Source organism: Nasonia vitripennis, chromosome 4 (assembly GCF_009193385.2).
Source record: "Nasonia vitripennis strain AsymCx chromosome 4, Nvit_psr_1.1, whole genome shotgun sequence".
Taxonomy (NCBI): domain Eukaryota; kingdom Metazoa; phylum Arthropoda; class Insecta; order Hymenoptera; family Pteromalidae; genus Nasonia; species Nasonia vitripennis.
In genome coordinates this window covers 12,897,184-12,911,680 of record NC_045760.1, presented here as the reverse complement: position 1 = coordinate 12,911,680, position 14,497 = coordinate 12,897,184, and the positions used below count along the sequence as shown (strand labels likewise).

Genomic DNA, 14,497 nt, shown 5'->3' with positions numbered 1-14,497 from the left:
GGGGACGCCAACCTTGTTTATGATCGTATTTACTTATAAGTCGGTGTGGGCTCTTAATATGTGTTATGTTTTGGGAAGCTATTATCTGTCTTGTGTATATATTATATAGCATGTGTATATAGCATCATTATAAATAAACTTTGTAAACGCGTATTAACTGTGTGTAAAGCATGATTATATACTACGTTTTATCGATTATTGCCACTTTGCATAACAAGTTTAAAATAATTCGACGATAATCCATCAATCGGCTAACTTATGCTACAACGACAGCTATACGATAAATACGTTTGGATTTTGTCATATCATCGGTCATTTGAGTTATTTACGGCAAAAAGTTTACAGGCCGTTTGAAACGAGTGTATACACCTTTACGACAACGGTAAATAGTTGAATTTGAATTCGATATCAGGTTCGGAATCGTCGCGAAGCATTCTTGACGTCACAGAAGAAGGGTAAGCGCGAAATTTGGGAATTCACCCAGAAGCCGAGCTATGAGAGAAATAGTTATGTAAGAACGTCGCAATCACACCCTTAAGGATTTGGCTGTCGCTTCGAATCGGAGTGGATGGCTCGAACGGAGGAGTCCGGGATTCCTCTAGCAGCGAATAAGAGAGAGAGAGAGAGAGAGAGAGAGAGAGAGAGAGAGAGAGAGAGAGAGAGATAAAGGGGAACGAGCATAACGCTTACAAGGATCAAGTTGTCTTCCGGTTGTGGAATTTTCAAGATCAGTTCCCTCGTAGAAAATTCACCATATTTTATGGCCCGTGAATAACTTTTGCCCATAATTTTCTGCCCATATTTCTAGACACACAATATGCCCACGTTATGTTGAACGATGAACATTGAGTTGTTCCTAACCTCAAAGTCAGAAACGCAATAATCAACTACTTTTGTCTTAATAGATAACGAGTTTTTTTTTAAAGTTTACATACGGAAATAGAGTTTAAAGTTGTTATAAACATATATATATATATATATATATATATATATATATATATATATACATATATATACATATAAACATAATGATATAGTCTACTTCGAATACTTAAAGCTATATGCTACACGTATATACAGCTGAGGCGTGCGCAGACGCTCTTTTCATCTCTCTATCTCTTTCACTCTCCCGAGTCCCGCTTCTATACGTGTGTGTGTATATATATATATACAGAACACTATGTAGCAGAAACCGTTACTAAAGCTTGGGCGTTGGTTAGGTTACCTCATTTCGGAGCACGATCAAAGTGCGTTTTAATTGTGAAAACTTTTTAAAAAAGTATAGTTTTATTTATATAAAATGGAGCCCAATAGAAAGAAACGCTATAGGAAAAGAATAAAGTTAAATAATTTAGAAAAACGGGCTAGAGTGTGTAGTGATTTGAATAGTGCAGAAAATAATTTAACAGATTCACCTTCTGATTATCTCAGTAATTGCAGTGAATCTGATTTGCTAAAATTGCCTATATTAAACTTAAATTCAATCAGTGATAACAGTGATAATAACAAGAAAGTGTGTGATGCTACTGATTCCTTTACCTCTAATGATACAAGTAGTGATGAAGAGAGATTGTACAAGCTTGAAGATGTAGTAGAAATACAACGAATACAAGAATGGGTTGTGTCCAATAATGTGCCTCACAATTATGTGGATAAACTGCTCGAGATCTTAAAGCACAGGCTCCTACCAACCATTCCCAAGAATACAAGAACTCTTTTAAAGTGCCAAGTTGATCTAACTAGTATAGAACCAATGATAGCATCTAATGAGTCAGTAGGAGAATTTAAGTATATTGGTCTAAAAAATCAGTTAGAGAAAACAGTCGATGTCAGCTTACATGAGACGCGTACTCTGGAACTCATAATAAACATCGATGGCATGTCACCTTTTAAATCAAGTTCAGTCACTATATGGCCAATACTTGTAAAAGTGTTTACGTCTCCTGATATGTATGAGCCATTTACTGTGGCTGTCTACTCTGGAAATGGAAAGCCTAAGAGTTCCATAGAATATTTGAAGAAATTCATTCAAAAGGTCAATCAGTTACTTAGTAATGGATTAATTATCAAAGACAATCTATTCAAAATCAAAATAAAATATTTTGTGTGTGATTCTCCAGCTAGATCCTTTCTTAAATGTATAAAAGGACATTCAGCTTATGATGGATGTGAAAGATGTGAAGTGAGAGGTGAAAAAGTGAAGGGGGTTACAGTGTTCTTACAATTAGACGCAGTAAAAAGATCGAATGAGAAGTTCAGGATGTTTGATGATCCGAAGTGCCACGTATCTGCTACACCATTATGTGCTATAAAATCTTTAGATCTAGTATCACAATTTATACTAGATCCCATGCACCTTTTATACCTTGGTTGCACTAAAAGGATCCTTGAGTATCTTTTGTCCTCGTCAACTCATAAGATTAGATTGAGTTCTACTCAAAAATTAGAATTGGTACGCAGGACTGCTCTGATAAAGAGTGACATCCCAGATGAATTTCCACGTAAAATGAGATCAACTGAGCACTGGAGTAAATACAAGGCCGTGGAATTTAAATTTTTTACACACTATGCTGCTGCTGTTGTTTTTAAAAAATTACTACCTGATAATGTGTATAACAACTTGATGCTACTTACTACAGCATGCAGGTTATTATCAGACAAACGTGATATTCAAGTTCAACAAGCCAGAGAATATTTTACACAGTTTGTGAAGGACGCAACAACTTTGTATGGACCAACATTTATCTCTTTGAATGTGCATAACCTCATTCATTTAGCTGATGATGTGGAAAATTTTGGATACTCGTTGACTGAATTAAGTGCTTTCCCTTTTGAATCGTATCTGGGAAGTATAAGTGCAGTGATAAGATCTTCAAGTCATATAGTTGCTCAATATTGTAAACGGCTTCAAGAAAAAGAAACTTTTGTAAAGAAGAATATGGTTATTCCACTGGAACTGGAGATAGTTACAACAAAGAAAAAAATAATACATAAAATAAAGTATAAAGGATGGATATTATCAATCAAACATCCGAATAATACCATACTATTAAAAGGTGGTGTTTTTGCTAATATTCATTCAATTCATTGTAGTGATGATAACAAAAATTATATGCAAGTGAAAAAATACGTGAGAACAGAATCTGTTTTTATGCATCCGTGTGATTCAAAAGCATTAAATATTTGTGAAGTGTCAAAGCTATCAGAGAATCTGATCAATATACCTTTAGAAAATATTAAACAACAACTAGTAAGACTAACAATGAACTTTTCAAAAGAAGAGCCGGAGAGGATATTTGTACTACCTTTACAACATTAGACAAATGCATATGTGCACGCAATCCTGGAAACTAGAAAGTTGAACCCATTACATTATGAGGTATGTAACTTCTATTTATAAAGTTAAAATAATCTTGCAAAAATGACATTTATCAATTCATAGTTCCCAGCAGACGGTTGCATGTGACTGCATATACTTGTTGCATGTGACACCTAACCTAAACCCAACCTTACCTTACATCTATCATAAAGCTTCATCAGTTTGAATTGCAAACAAATACAGTTATCTTCTGCCCTTGATTACTGTTACTAATTGCTAAAAAAGTTTGAAAACACATTTGTGCAGTTCAACTACAGGTTACTGGGTTAAATAGTTCATTGAATTAAAAAAAATAAGATTAGAAAATTTCCAATATAAAGTACAGTAGCTAACCTCCAAAGTTAAATTTAAATTTTGAATAAATTCATCAATTCTTTGTTTTGCTTATTTTTAGGATGAGTGAGAGTGACAGTGAAGAAGAATATAGTCAGTATAGTCTGAAAAAGTATGCACTGATACGCTTTATACATAGAGGAAGGAAAAGACGTGTTGAAAGTATTGACATAGTGCCAAGTAAATGGTTAGACTTTGACAAACGCAAGGCCAGATGTGTAACCAAATTTTTGGAAGAGCCTTACAGCGAAGAGGACCTTGAACTTTTACACAAATTGGTAATTGCAGACGTAGAAGCTCCAGAGGACTGGCCAACTTTCTCTGTCAAGATAGTTGGAAGAGCAGGTAAGTCCAAAATTGAAGTATTTTAGTACTTATTGTATTAACTCATTGTTTTTCTTACTTAGGCACGTACAAGGAGGCTTTGATGAAGATCAAGAAATTAGAAACGGAGGATCATGTTTTAACGCTGGAATCTGAAGACAGTGCTTCAGAAGCACAAAGACAGCTTACTTTAGCTGTAAAGCGTCAAAAGCTGCAAATGGAAGCTGAAAAGTTGAACGAAGAATTAGTATCCTTAGATGAACCTAATGAACCATTACACGTACCGGACAAGTCTGGTTTGGATGTCGAAGTTGAATGCCAAAATGAAAAACTCTCTAGTCCTACTATGACTACAAAAAAATCTTCAGTATCAGGTAATAATAATCAGTAATATTTATCAATGATGCTGGAGTTTAACAATTTTAACAATTTTCGATTCTCTATATCATTTTTTCAGATCATGCACCATCGGAAGAGATTGTATCACCAAGCATCAATGAAAGGACCAAAGTTACAAAAGTATCGGCTTCTTCGAGTAAATGCAAAGGTCTGAAGGCAAATCAGCTTGACAAGCCCATCCCCGGCACATCCAGATCTATTACTCCACCAAGTAATGGTTAATAATAATTCATGTATATATGTATAGAAGTGTGTGTATGCCTATGCGTATGTAAGAATACTCAATTTCTTTCTATTTTTCATTACAGCTCTTACAGACAGTGTGCCCGTAAGCTTTGATCTCAACCAAATTTTGGATGCTCCAATTTTCTATGGCAACGTTGAATGCAAGACACGTAAGTAATATTCTATACATGTATTAAATGACCTTTAAAAGTAATTATTTATTATGTACATGAACATTAATATTAATTTCAGCTTTCGAGGCGGCTGTTATTATGAGGCTAGACCAGTTAGCTTCAGACATGATCGATGTCAAGCAAGAAGTGGCTTCCTTAAAGGGCAATCAAGCTGCTGTAACTAACTTTTTGGCTGATAAAAAGCTAGTTGTCAAGAATACAGCAGACTTCGAGGGAAAGTATCAGATCCCTATACCTTTACTTCGATATGAAAATTTCCAAGCTTTTGAAGAAAAGTTGAAGACAGATGATCTGTTTAAAAAAGATGTGGTACGTATCCATTTTTCAATAATACATACATAACATGATTGTTAATGACAATACTCTACTATATACGTTTTTTTAGTATTTAGAGCTCAAGTCTAATGTTGACAAAGTAGATTTCAGTGTAAGTAAATCTATTGTGAAGATGATGAAGAAATTTTTCACAAAGGATTTAGCAATGAAATTTACTGCTATTAGATTATCAGTGAAAAATAAGGAAAAAATAAAGTTCAGACCAACTGAGCTCTGTGCAATGATGGAAGGTAAGATATTTTGTTGATTTTGAATTGATCGCTTGAATGTTATGTTATCTATATAACATTTTTATATGTTTTACAGCTGTAATTGCGAAAATAAGGAAGGAAAAAGCATTACCAATTGACACTGATGCATTTAATTCATCGTTGACTGATGTATTGACTAACATTTCCAGATGGAAGTAAAAACGTATAATATAATAGTAATGTGAAAAATTTTAAATTGGACTTCAATAAAATTATTTATTTATTTATTTATTAAAACTGACCTCGTCTTGTTTTTATTGTTACCCTTTTTCCAAAATCAAATTCCTATATGTATGTACAACACCATTCCTAACCTTAAAAATCCTAATACAGTTCCAACATAATTTCCAGCATATTATGGCCACTTACCGTCGCCTGTTAACGGGGACATATGGCCACGGTATGCTATATAATCTGCCTACCGAACATAAAATTGGACATACAGTGGCCATATTAGCCTCAATTTCCTACGAGGGTTGCTTGTTCACTCAAAGCTAAAACGAATCTCTTCGCTACTGTAATTATTAGTATTCTCGTTATTACAACTCGTATTCGGCATCAAATGAAACAAGTAGCCTACGCGCAGAGAGAAAGAGAGAGAGGGGGGGGGGAAGGGAGAAAGAGAGAGGGAGAGTAAAACGTACTTCCAATTAAATTATTTTCTCTTCGGTACTCATGCACATACGTTCTTGGTCGCGATAATTTTAATGGGATAAAAAGGAAATGGCAAAAAAATGAACCAAGCCTCCTACGATCACTTTCACAAAGACGCATCCAATTAAAAAGTTGACGGGTCTGTCTTTTTTAAACGCATGTTCAGGATTGCTCCTTGCTGAAAACAATTAAATCCAGTAATAACGAGTAGCGGTATAAGCCGTGAAAACGGAAATTAAATATTTGTTTTTTGAGAAAAAAAATCTCAACAAAAGTTGGCGAGAGCCAGGAACGCAGAGCTAGATATTGCCAATATAAAATTCTTTTTGGAATTAGCCTCTCTCCCCCCTCTCTCTTTCTCTCTCACCGTACGTGTACCTTTCCGCCGACGTTTCGAATTTTAAACTCAAAACCCTTTGCCCACGTTACGTTCGCTACTCGCGACTTCAAAGGAATTCACAATTCTCCCGCAAACTTCTCCGCTATGAAAATCTAATTTATTAACCCCAGTCGGAATCGGCGTTATCATTTCTTATCACGCTTATAGAGGAAAAAAAATTGAACGTGATAAGCCAAGGATAAAAATGATGAAGAAAAAAGGCGGCTCTGAGACGCAAAGTCTACAAGGAATAATTAGAAAATCTGCTACACTGTGTCGTCGAATTAAGGGCTGCTTAAGCACCTCAAACAGCATTTGCATTGCAAAAGCCGCGAGAGAGCGACGCTGTCCCGGAAAATAATAGAGGCGAGCCCCGGCCGCATAAATCAAGCTAAATCGACTCGTTGAATCAAGCCGAAACTTCTATCACAATTCATTAACCCTTACAAATGATCGTCTCCGGCGTCTCCCTCGTCGTCGTCGTCGCGCTCCAAAGAGTATTAGCGCGTCGGAGCGGTCCTCTCAAAAGTAATTGCCGCCGCTGCGCGCATCGAGCTCTTTTTTTCACTTCTCCGCACAGCTCGTTTCGCGCGTGCTCGCGATATTAAAAAAAAGAAGAGGGTGATTGAGTCCCCGCTAAAAGTGCCATTTCTCACGGGCCCTGTGTGTGTGCATGCGCAGGGAGGAAGCGAGGAAAAGCTGCCGACACCATCTGTTGTCTTCTTTCAACTAGTAAAATGCTCGTCGTAATTCCCGTCGTTGCGTCGTTCTTCGTCGCTTTAACCTTCTTTGCTACTGCCGCTGAATAAAGAATCGATGAAATCTCTTTCTCTCCGTACCTATGCCTGTCACTTTTTCACCGCGAAATATACTTCTCATCTCGTATTTCTCTGCGCAGGTCACAAGGGTGGTTGGTTTTTGCAGGCGTTAATCTTGCTATCTGCAACGACACGGAAATTCTATACTATAACGCATCGAGTAGTCGCTTAGACATGTGTATTCGGAGAGTGGATTTCCGACGTGCACTGCGAGAGAGAACGCTTTGATATTTCTTTGATCTGTATTCGCGAGGGGTGAAACGCGACTTTTTTGGAAGTAAAGGTCCGGTCGTTGCTGTTTTTTTTCCAAATCAGTTGATTTGAGATCTGCCTTGCAGCACGGAGCCTGCAATGTTTGCTTTACCGAGTCGTCATGAAAAACCAACAGCAGCGGAGTTTTATCGGTTATTGTATACCGTTGTTTTTCGTTGATACCGCATAGTTATCGAAATATTTTTCGATACAACGGCATGCGTATAGATGGATCTGATAACAAGGCATCGCGGGGGAGATATCTCGAGATATCAGGCGAAAAATGCGAACGACAACGAGAAAGAGATAAAAGGGCCTGCATTGTGATAAGTCTTTAAATTCGCCGTGTATACTGCTGCTTCTACCCGGGGATTTCGAATTCTATTTTCTATTTTGCCCGCGTCGTCGACGCCGCTCAGCGTCTCTCAGTGACGAGACTCGATCCGTAATGAAGGAATAAGAAAGAGAAAAGAAGAGACGAAGCAAGTGTGTCGCTGCATTAATAACGCGCAGTTTAACATGGACGTTTTTGCGCACGACTGAGCTCAACGCTTGAGAGAGGCGGGGTGTGAAAAAATCCCCTTTCTAAGTGTGGTGTATACATTCTTTCCCTCTTGTTCTGTGAAAAGCTCGTGCTATCCTTTGTTTCAGACGTTTGCCGAGTGCACACAGTGTTTTGATTGTCGGAATTTAGCTATTCTTTTTTGTTATGAAAAGCTTTGGTTCTTTTCTATTTGTATGAAACGCGTTGAAAGTGCTATTCTTCATGTAACAAAATATTGAACATCGAGGGCTTGAATTACGGATAAATTAGATCAGACAAAGCAGCCTATTAGGAGCACATCGAAAACGATGGACGAATGTTATCTGTAATTAACAACAACATAGATTCCACATGTTGGCTCGCAATGCAATGGCTGATCCTGTGCCTATATCAAACACAAGTGAACTTTACACGCAATTACGCGATTTTTCATAATGTAATATAATACCTACGTGTAATAATTTCTCTCCAAATTATTCAAATCCATATGCTATTGCTATAAAATTGATTGAAAACGACCGTGGCGATATAGCCTTTTTTCAAAAATTTATATTACCGCCAAAAGAGAGAATACAGTTCCTTCCAAACTGGATGCGAAAGAAAAACAATACAAAGAAGTTCGGAGTATCATCTCTCTTCTCAGAGTTACCGTGTCCGTAAAATGTATTATCTTTCTTCAACTTAAGCAAGAAAAAAAGCACAGCCGCGCCAGTGGTATAAGTATAGCTAAGACAGTGCAAAGAAACGCGGAAATAAAGAAAGAATAAGAAGGCGACTGGTAAAAGAGAAACAAGAGCGCCGTCGCAGAAGGAGTAGGCAGCAGCGAGCAGGCGACACGAAAAGAAGACAAGTTTCGGAACACACACGTAGCCAGAATAAAGTAGTCCGCGAAAGCAAAACTACCCGAGGATATATATCCGTGGAGACCTGCCAGAGAATATATATACAGATACGTATACATACAGATAGATAGGGAGAGAGAAAGAAAGAGCTGTCGCCGCACTGGCAAAGGAGAATCAAATTTCGTCCCTCGGCAGAGCGAGAAATTGAGCGTAACCGACTTAAGATCGAGCTCGTTGCCTCGCAGGCCCGCAACGATACGCTCTCTTATATATACCCCCTCATTAAAGACACCCCCGCTCGTTCCAGCGGTGACGGCGGAGTCATTGCGGTAATAGCACCCCCCGTCCACCTACTCTGCCTGGAATCCACTTGATACATACAGCCTCAAGGGCAACTTCGTGTCGGGTACTTTGTTAGCTCGGAATGCGTGGAATCGTACGTACGTATGTATAGACTATGACGGAGGGGTGAGAAAGAGAAAAGGGCGTCAGCGACTATCATCGCCCGGCGACGAGTGCGCCCTTTCATTCCGAAAATCTCCCGCGGGAGCGCGGTTATGAGAGAGTGAAGAGAAGGACAGAGAAAGAGTTCGCAAGTGTATGCGAGTACATGACCGAGCTCTTTCTGATATGCCGCCGCAATGAACGCCCCCCTGTGCCACTGCACTGATAAACAGACAGCCCACTTCCGTCTGGCTTGCACGACCTCTCTTTATTCTTTCTCTCGTATTTTCCAGTAGACTTAACTCTGACTCGATGCATGACGTTGGTTCGCGGTATTTATGATTATTCTGAAATTTCAGAAAAATCGCGAGATGAAACTGTTTTGTACTCGAACGAATTAATTTTTTCATCGACGAGATTTATTATAAAAATAAATAAACGCGCGTATATACAAATTCACCTTTAATCCAACGATAAAATGCCGTAAAAGTATACATGCGCGCAATATGCAGCTTGTTACCGTTTCAATGTTAATAAATATTGTATTCACTTAATTGTTTATTATGTCTATTCGTTTATTTAAAAAGATCAAGTGTTCCGAACGAATGGTGATAGTTGATACCATTTCGTAGGCTGCGTGCACGACGTTCGTAAAGAATCGTCCGCCGCTTTCGTCCTTCGGTAAGGCGACACGATTATCGTGCAAAAAATTCTTTGAAAATTAAAGGAGGGCACGGGGTGAAAAAGCGTAGAGGCTTTTCACGGACGTGAGCCATTGGAACACTGGAAGTTCGAGGTCGGATAAAGATTGAAAATCGGGTTGCTTAGCAATACAAGAAAAAATGTTTGGATTAAAACAATTGAGTGAGCGCGTGAAAATGTAATGAGCAGATATTTGCGAACTCTCGAAGAGTGCAGATGTGTCGTCAGATAATTTTGTGCAATAAAAACACTTAAAACCTTCTTGATTTGTGTTTTCATCTGTGCGCGTTTCTAAACACCAGCTACACAGCTATCAAAACAAGCTCTCTGTTCTGGCACGCCCGGCGAATAACTTAATTCCCAGATTTATTTTCGTTAATAACAATATCACGCTATCCGCAGCCTTGTTGGATGTTTAATTAATTCAGCCGGAAATTTTCATTCTTTTGCGCTCGGTAATCTGATCAGAGCTTGTAAATCAGAATAGCTGGTGGAAAAATAAATTATACCTTATCGTTCGCCCGAATTAAAGCACTCGTCGAATCGTGAAAACAAAAGCTTTGAAAGGCGCGTAAAGTTTCGTACGCTTTTTCTACCGCCATCAATATCATCGTTGTTCTTCGCCATCCCCGAACTGGCGAGTATACGCGCGACTTGCAGCGAATTTACGATCTCTAGCGCTGCAGCGCGGCAGCAATGATTTTTACAATTCGTACAGTTTTGCATATACACCCGCGTCGCAAGCTCGCCAGCCTATAGCACCGCGGGAGAGTGGTTGTACAGTTGTCGCTAGTACGAGAGAGAAAACCGAGGCCGCATAGTCGATGCTGTATGACCACGGAAGTAGAAGAATGCAGGGTGTGCAGAGAGAGAGAGAGAGAGAGAGAGAGAGAGAGAGAGAGAGAGAAGAAAAAAACGAACGCCGACTAGGGCATCGCAGGCGTCGTCGGCTGCCGCGCGGGTGCCTGCGTGCGCCTATATATACACACACGCACACACACACCGGTGGCATAAAGAGGCGCGGCTGGAAAAAAGGCCGGTGAGCGGGACCTCGTGAATTTTTATGGGATCACCGAGCCGAGTCGTGAACACGTCGCGTTTGCACTTTTTCAAAAAGCGCGGCGTGCGCGCACCGTATAGCTTGACTCTCTCTCTCTCTCTCTCTCTCTCTCTCTCTCTCTCTCTCTCTCTCTCTCTCTCTCTCTCTCTCTCTCTCTTTCTACCTGGCCATCCCTCACTTTTTTCCACCCTTGTATACTTGTTCCTTTTTTTTGCTTGTACCATGTGCCACTCTCCTCGATTTCGCCCTTACACGCGCCGCGCCTCTCTCTCTCTCTCTCTGCGAAGGGCTGCGTAGGTTTGCGTACGCAAAGAGGATGAACTCTGTGAATATTTTCTACGTTTGTCCGCGCGCGCCACCACACTGGCTGCGTCGCGCGGTAATGGATGAGTCTGCGTGGCGAAATCAATCGAGCCGCCGCCGACCTGGAGTCGATCCCCAAAGATGTTGGGTTACTCTCCTCATAGGACTCTGCTGCGCGCGAGCTAGCGGGGGATGATTTATCGCGCGAACCGCTCTCTCGGAGGGACGAAAGAGCGATACACGCAGGGGAATATGAGGGATCGTGATAATTCAAAGTGGTTCTTTATGATCATTCGGCAGCTCGCCGCGTCGCCGAGTTTTGAATAAAGTTCGCACGAGCAGATGTTTTACGATCCGAAAGTTTAAGCTGATAAATTGGTGAAACGATCATCCTCCGATCCTCGCTCGCGCGTGGACGGTCGAGCTGACGTATCCATTGCATTGATCGGGTTATAAGTATAGTTTTATTAATTCAGAAATTAAACGGTTTAGAAATTCGATCTTTCGTTTCTTTCGTATAATTATCGAGATACGTCTTCGAAGAATAAAGATTTTTTCGTCGAAAAAAAAAACAAACAAATATTTAGTAGTTTTATTTGACCAAAACTCGCGCGGTTATTCGGATACGCTGTTGTAATTACTTAGTTAAATTGAATCAATAAACCGTATTTGAAATTTAATATTCGCAGAATTCTGACGTTGTCCACCTTATTGAATAAAGTATGACACCTATAATACGTAAACATGGGACGCATGCCAGTTATTCCCCCGCTTCCCTTCCGACCCCCGGCGCGCACACACACTCAGCGTCCCCTCATTATTAATTATCCCTCTCATAAAGTCGTTATCGTACACTCATGATGCGTTTACAACAAAGGGCTCGCGCGGCGCAGTCAATCGAGCCAATCGATGATAACTTAATACGCATAAGCAATGGCGAGAAAAAGGAATAAACACGTACCTGATGCATCGGCAACCTTGCCCGTAACAGCGGCGACGTGACCCACAGCCTCGAACAGTCCCAGCACGAGCACTAAACACCACATCTTCGCAGCGGCCATGATCGGCTCTCTCGGCAAACGTCTTCAATCCAAAAACTCGCGACTATTTCCGGCACTTGTCAATGGCACAGAATATCGGACGCTCGTCCGCGCGGCTCGCGATAATCCACGTCATAATCAAGCCGGCCAAGCATTCGCTCGACGTAGCACTGGGACTGCGCTCATGGCGAGCTTTGTCGTTGTTGTCCTGCGCCCGATGCTGCAGCGCGAACAGACACATATGCACACATACACACAAGAGTATGGCAACAGCGCGTAGAGGGATTGCAAGTTGATCGAGAACTCCAGTGGAGAAACATATCGCGCCGGTTACGATGCACGCACAGCGCAGCAACGCGTCTTGCATACACAATCGTCAGGAACGGCCGCTCAACCGTTGAGCTGCTCTGCGCACTTCACAATCTGCCATGCCAACGGCTGCACCGGCGACACTCTCATCAGCGAGGAACACAACTTCCGCTTTACGCTCGACGTCTCGTTCCGTCAACGAGCATCGCCTTTCGACCGATGCACCATGTGTGTCTCGCGCGGCCTGACGCAAGCTCGCGCTGTGCTGGTGTTTATCATCTATTCCTTTTTGTCACACGAAAACTTAACCTGCTTTGCGAAAGCCGCGAACGCGACCGAGCTCGATCGATCGATGCTGCCGGTGATCGAGAGCCTCTCGCAGATTGTGTAACGTCAGGATTACTTACGCGGATGGGAGGACAGCTTCAGAACCGCACGTGGTCCTTCGCCGAGGTCGGACGGGAAACTGGCGCGGGAAGACGAGCGCCGGCGCCGCCGCGCGCGCGCAACCACCGCCGCCGCTTTGGAGGAGCCACCCTACAGCGCCGCGCCGTCCAGGCTCTCTTGCTCTCTCTCTCTCTCTCTCTCTCTCTCTCTCTCTCTCTCTCTCTCTCTCTCTCTCTCTCTCTCTCTCTCCCTCTCGATCGCTACGTGTACATACTTAGGCAAAACGCTCAGTATACTTATGCCGCCGCGAGTGCCGTGATTGATACCCATCGCTTTATTCGGCTGCGTCGGTCGTCCCGGGAAATTGTGCATGACAATGTGTACATACGTTGCAGTGGACTGTTGTGTGTTTGTGTAAATATAGGTGTATACTCGAGACGAGACCGACTAACCGAGTAATCGTCGCGCGGGGTTCCAAGAAAAACGCATACTGCCCGTGCGGACTGAGCTGCCTTCGCGGGATAGGTCAACCATATAACTGTCGCAAGGAGTTCTAAGAAAAACGCACTGCCGGTGCGGTGCCTGCCTTGGCGGAAATCGCTGCTCATGCAGGGGCTCGCTGTGAATATACAAAAAGTGTTGCTGTTTATACCTATATATTGAGACGAAGCTATTTTTTTTGTAATGGCGGAGCGTGTGTGTTAGTGGCGTGGTCAGGTGTTTTCCTGTCAATAAGTAGTAAATGCTTCTTAAGGCAGATATCCGAATAATACATGCGTTGGATATTTCGTATTTACTAAATTTGTCAAACTTCGATAATATACGTAAGTTTTCATGAGTGATTGTAGAAGTGATTTTTACCCCTTATTGTAGACGTTAATATTATTTGTGCATGTGAGTGCGTGTGTGTGGCGGGGACAGGTATTATCTTGATGATTATAAATGCTCTTTACGACAGACATCCGATATTATTAATATATACGTAACATTGTCAAAGTTTGGTAATATACGTAAGTTTTCATGAACGATTGAAAATAAGTTTTTGATCCTCTGACTGTAGAAGTTGATATTATCTTTTTTCACGACTAAAATAACGGATTTTCCGATGTACAAAAACAAATATTTGGTCGTTTTATTTTACAACACTCGCGAGGTTATGCGGCTACTGTAATAATTGCTTAATTAAATTGAAACTCTAAGGGTTGTGGAGTTACTTGAGTTAAAAGTTTTGACCTGATCCATAACTTTAAAACTTACTTAAAGCTTACACGCGAAAAAATCGTTAGAAAGTTTGTTATTTTCAATAGAATTGTTAGATAATA

At 40.9% G+C, this 14,497-nt stretch overlaps 2 protein-coding genes across 4 annotated transcripts in view; one reads left to right on the top strand and one right to left on the bottom strand.

Moving 5' to 3' along the window:
* Nucleotides 1-13,323, bottom strand: part of LOC100120465 (nephrin) — a 324,223-nt gene extending 310,900 nt beyond the window's left edge. The window contains exon 1 of the mRNA XM_031929953.1: nt 12,401-13,323. Coding sequence (XP_031785813.1) covers nt 12,401-12,500 — 100 coding nt within the window. The 5' untranslated portion in view covers nt 12,501-13,323. The remainder of the gene's footprint in view (nt 1-12,400) is intronic.
* LOC100678248 lies at nt 1,115-5,679 on the top strand. Of its 3 annotated transcripts, none has more exons than XM_003427623.5 (8): nt 1,115-3,379; nt 3,774-4,057; nt 4,120-4,410; nt 4,494-4,652; nt 4,744-4,830; nt 4,913-5,163; nt 5,240-5,420; nt 5,497-5,679. In XM_003427623.5, the coding sequence occupies exons 1-8, from the start codon at nt 3,375-3,377 to the stop codon at nt 5,598-5,600; spliced, it is 1,362 nt and encodes a 453-aa protein (XP_003427671.1). In that variant the 5' UTR covers nt 1,115-3,374; the 3' UTR covers nt 5,601-5,679. The 3 variants fall into 3 exon arrangements, 2 of the variants coding, with proteins under 2 accessions (XP_003427671.1, XP_008211963.1); XM_008213741.3 differs by having other exon boundaries at nt 3,242-3,379; nt 4,494-4,646; XR_004227596.1 differs by lacking the exons at nt 4,120-4,410; nt 4,494-4,652; nt 4,744-4,830; ... (1 more) ...; nt 5,240-5,420; nt 5,497-5,679 and having other exon boundaries at nt 1,200-3,379; nt 3,774-3,896.
* Nucleotides 13,324-14,497: the final 1,174 nt, after the last annotated feature.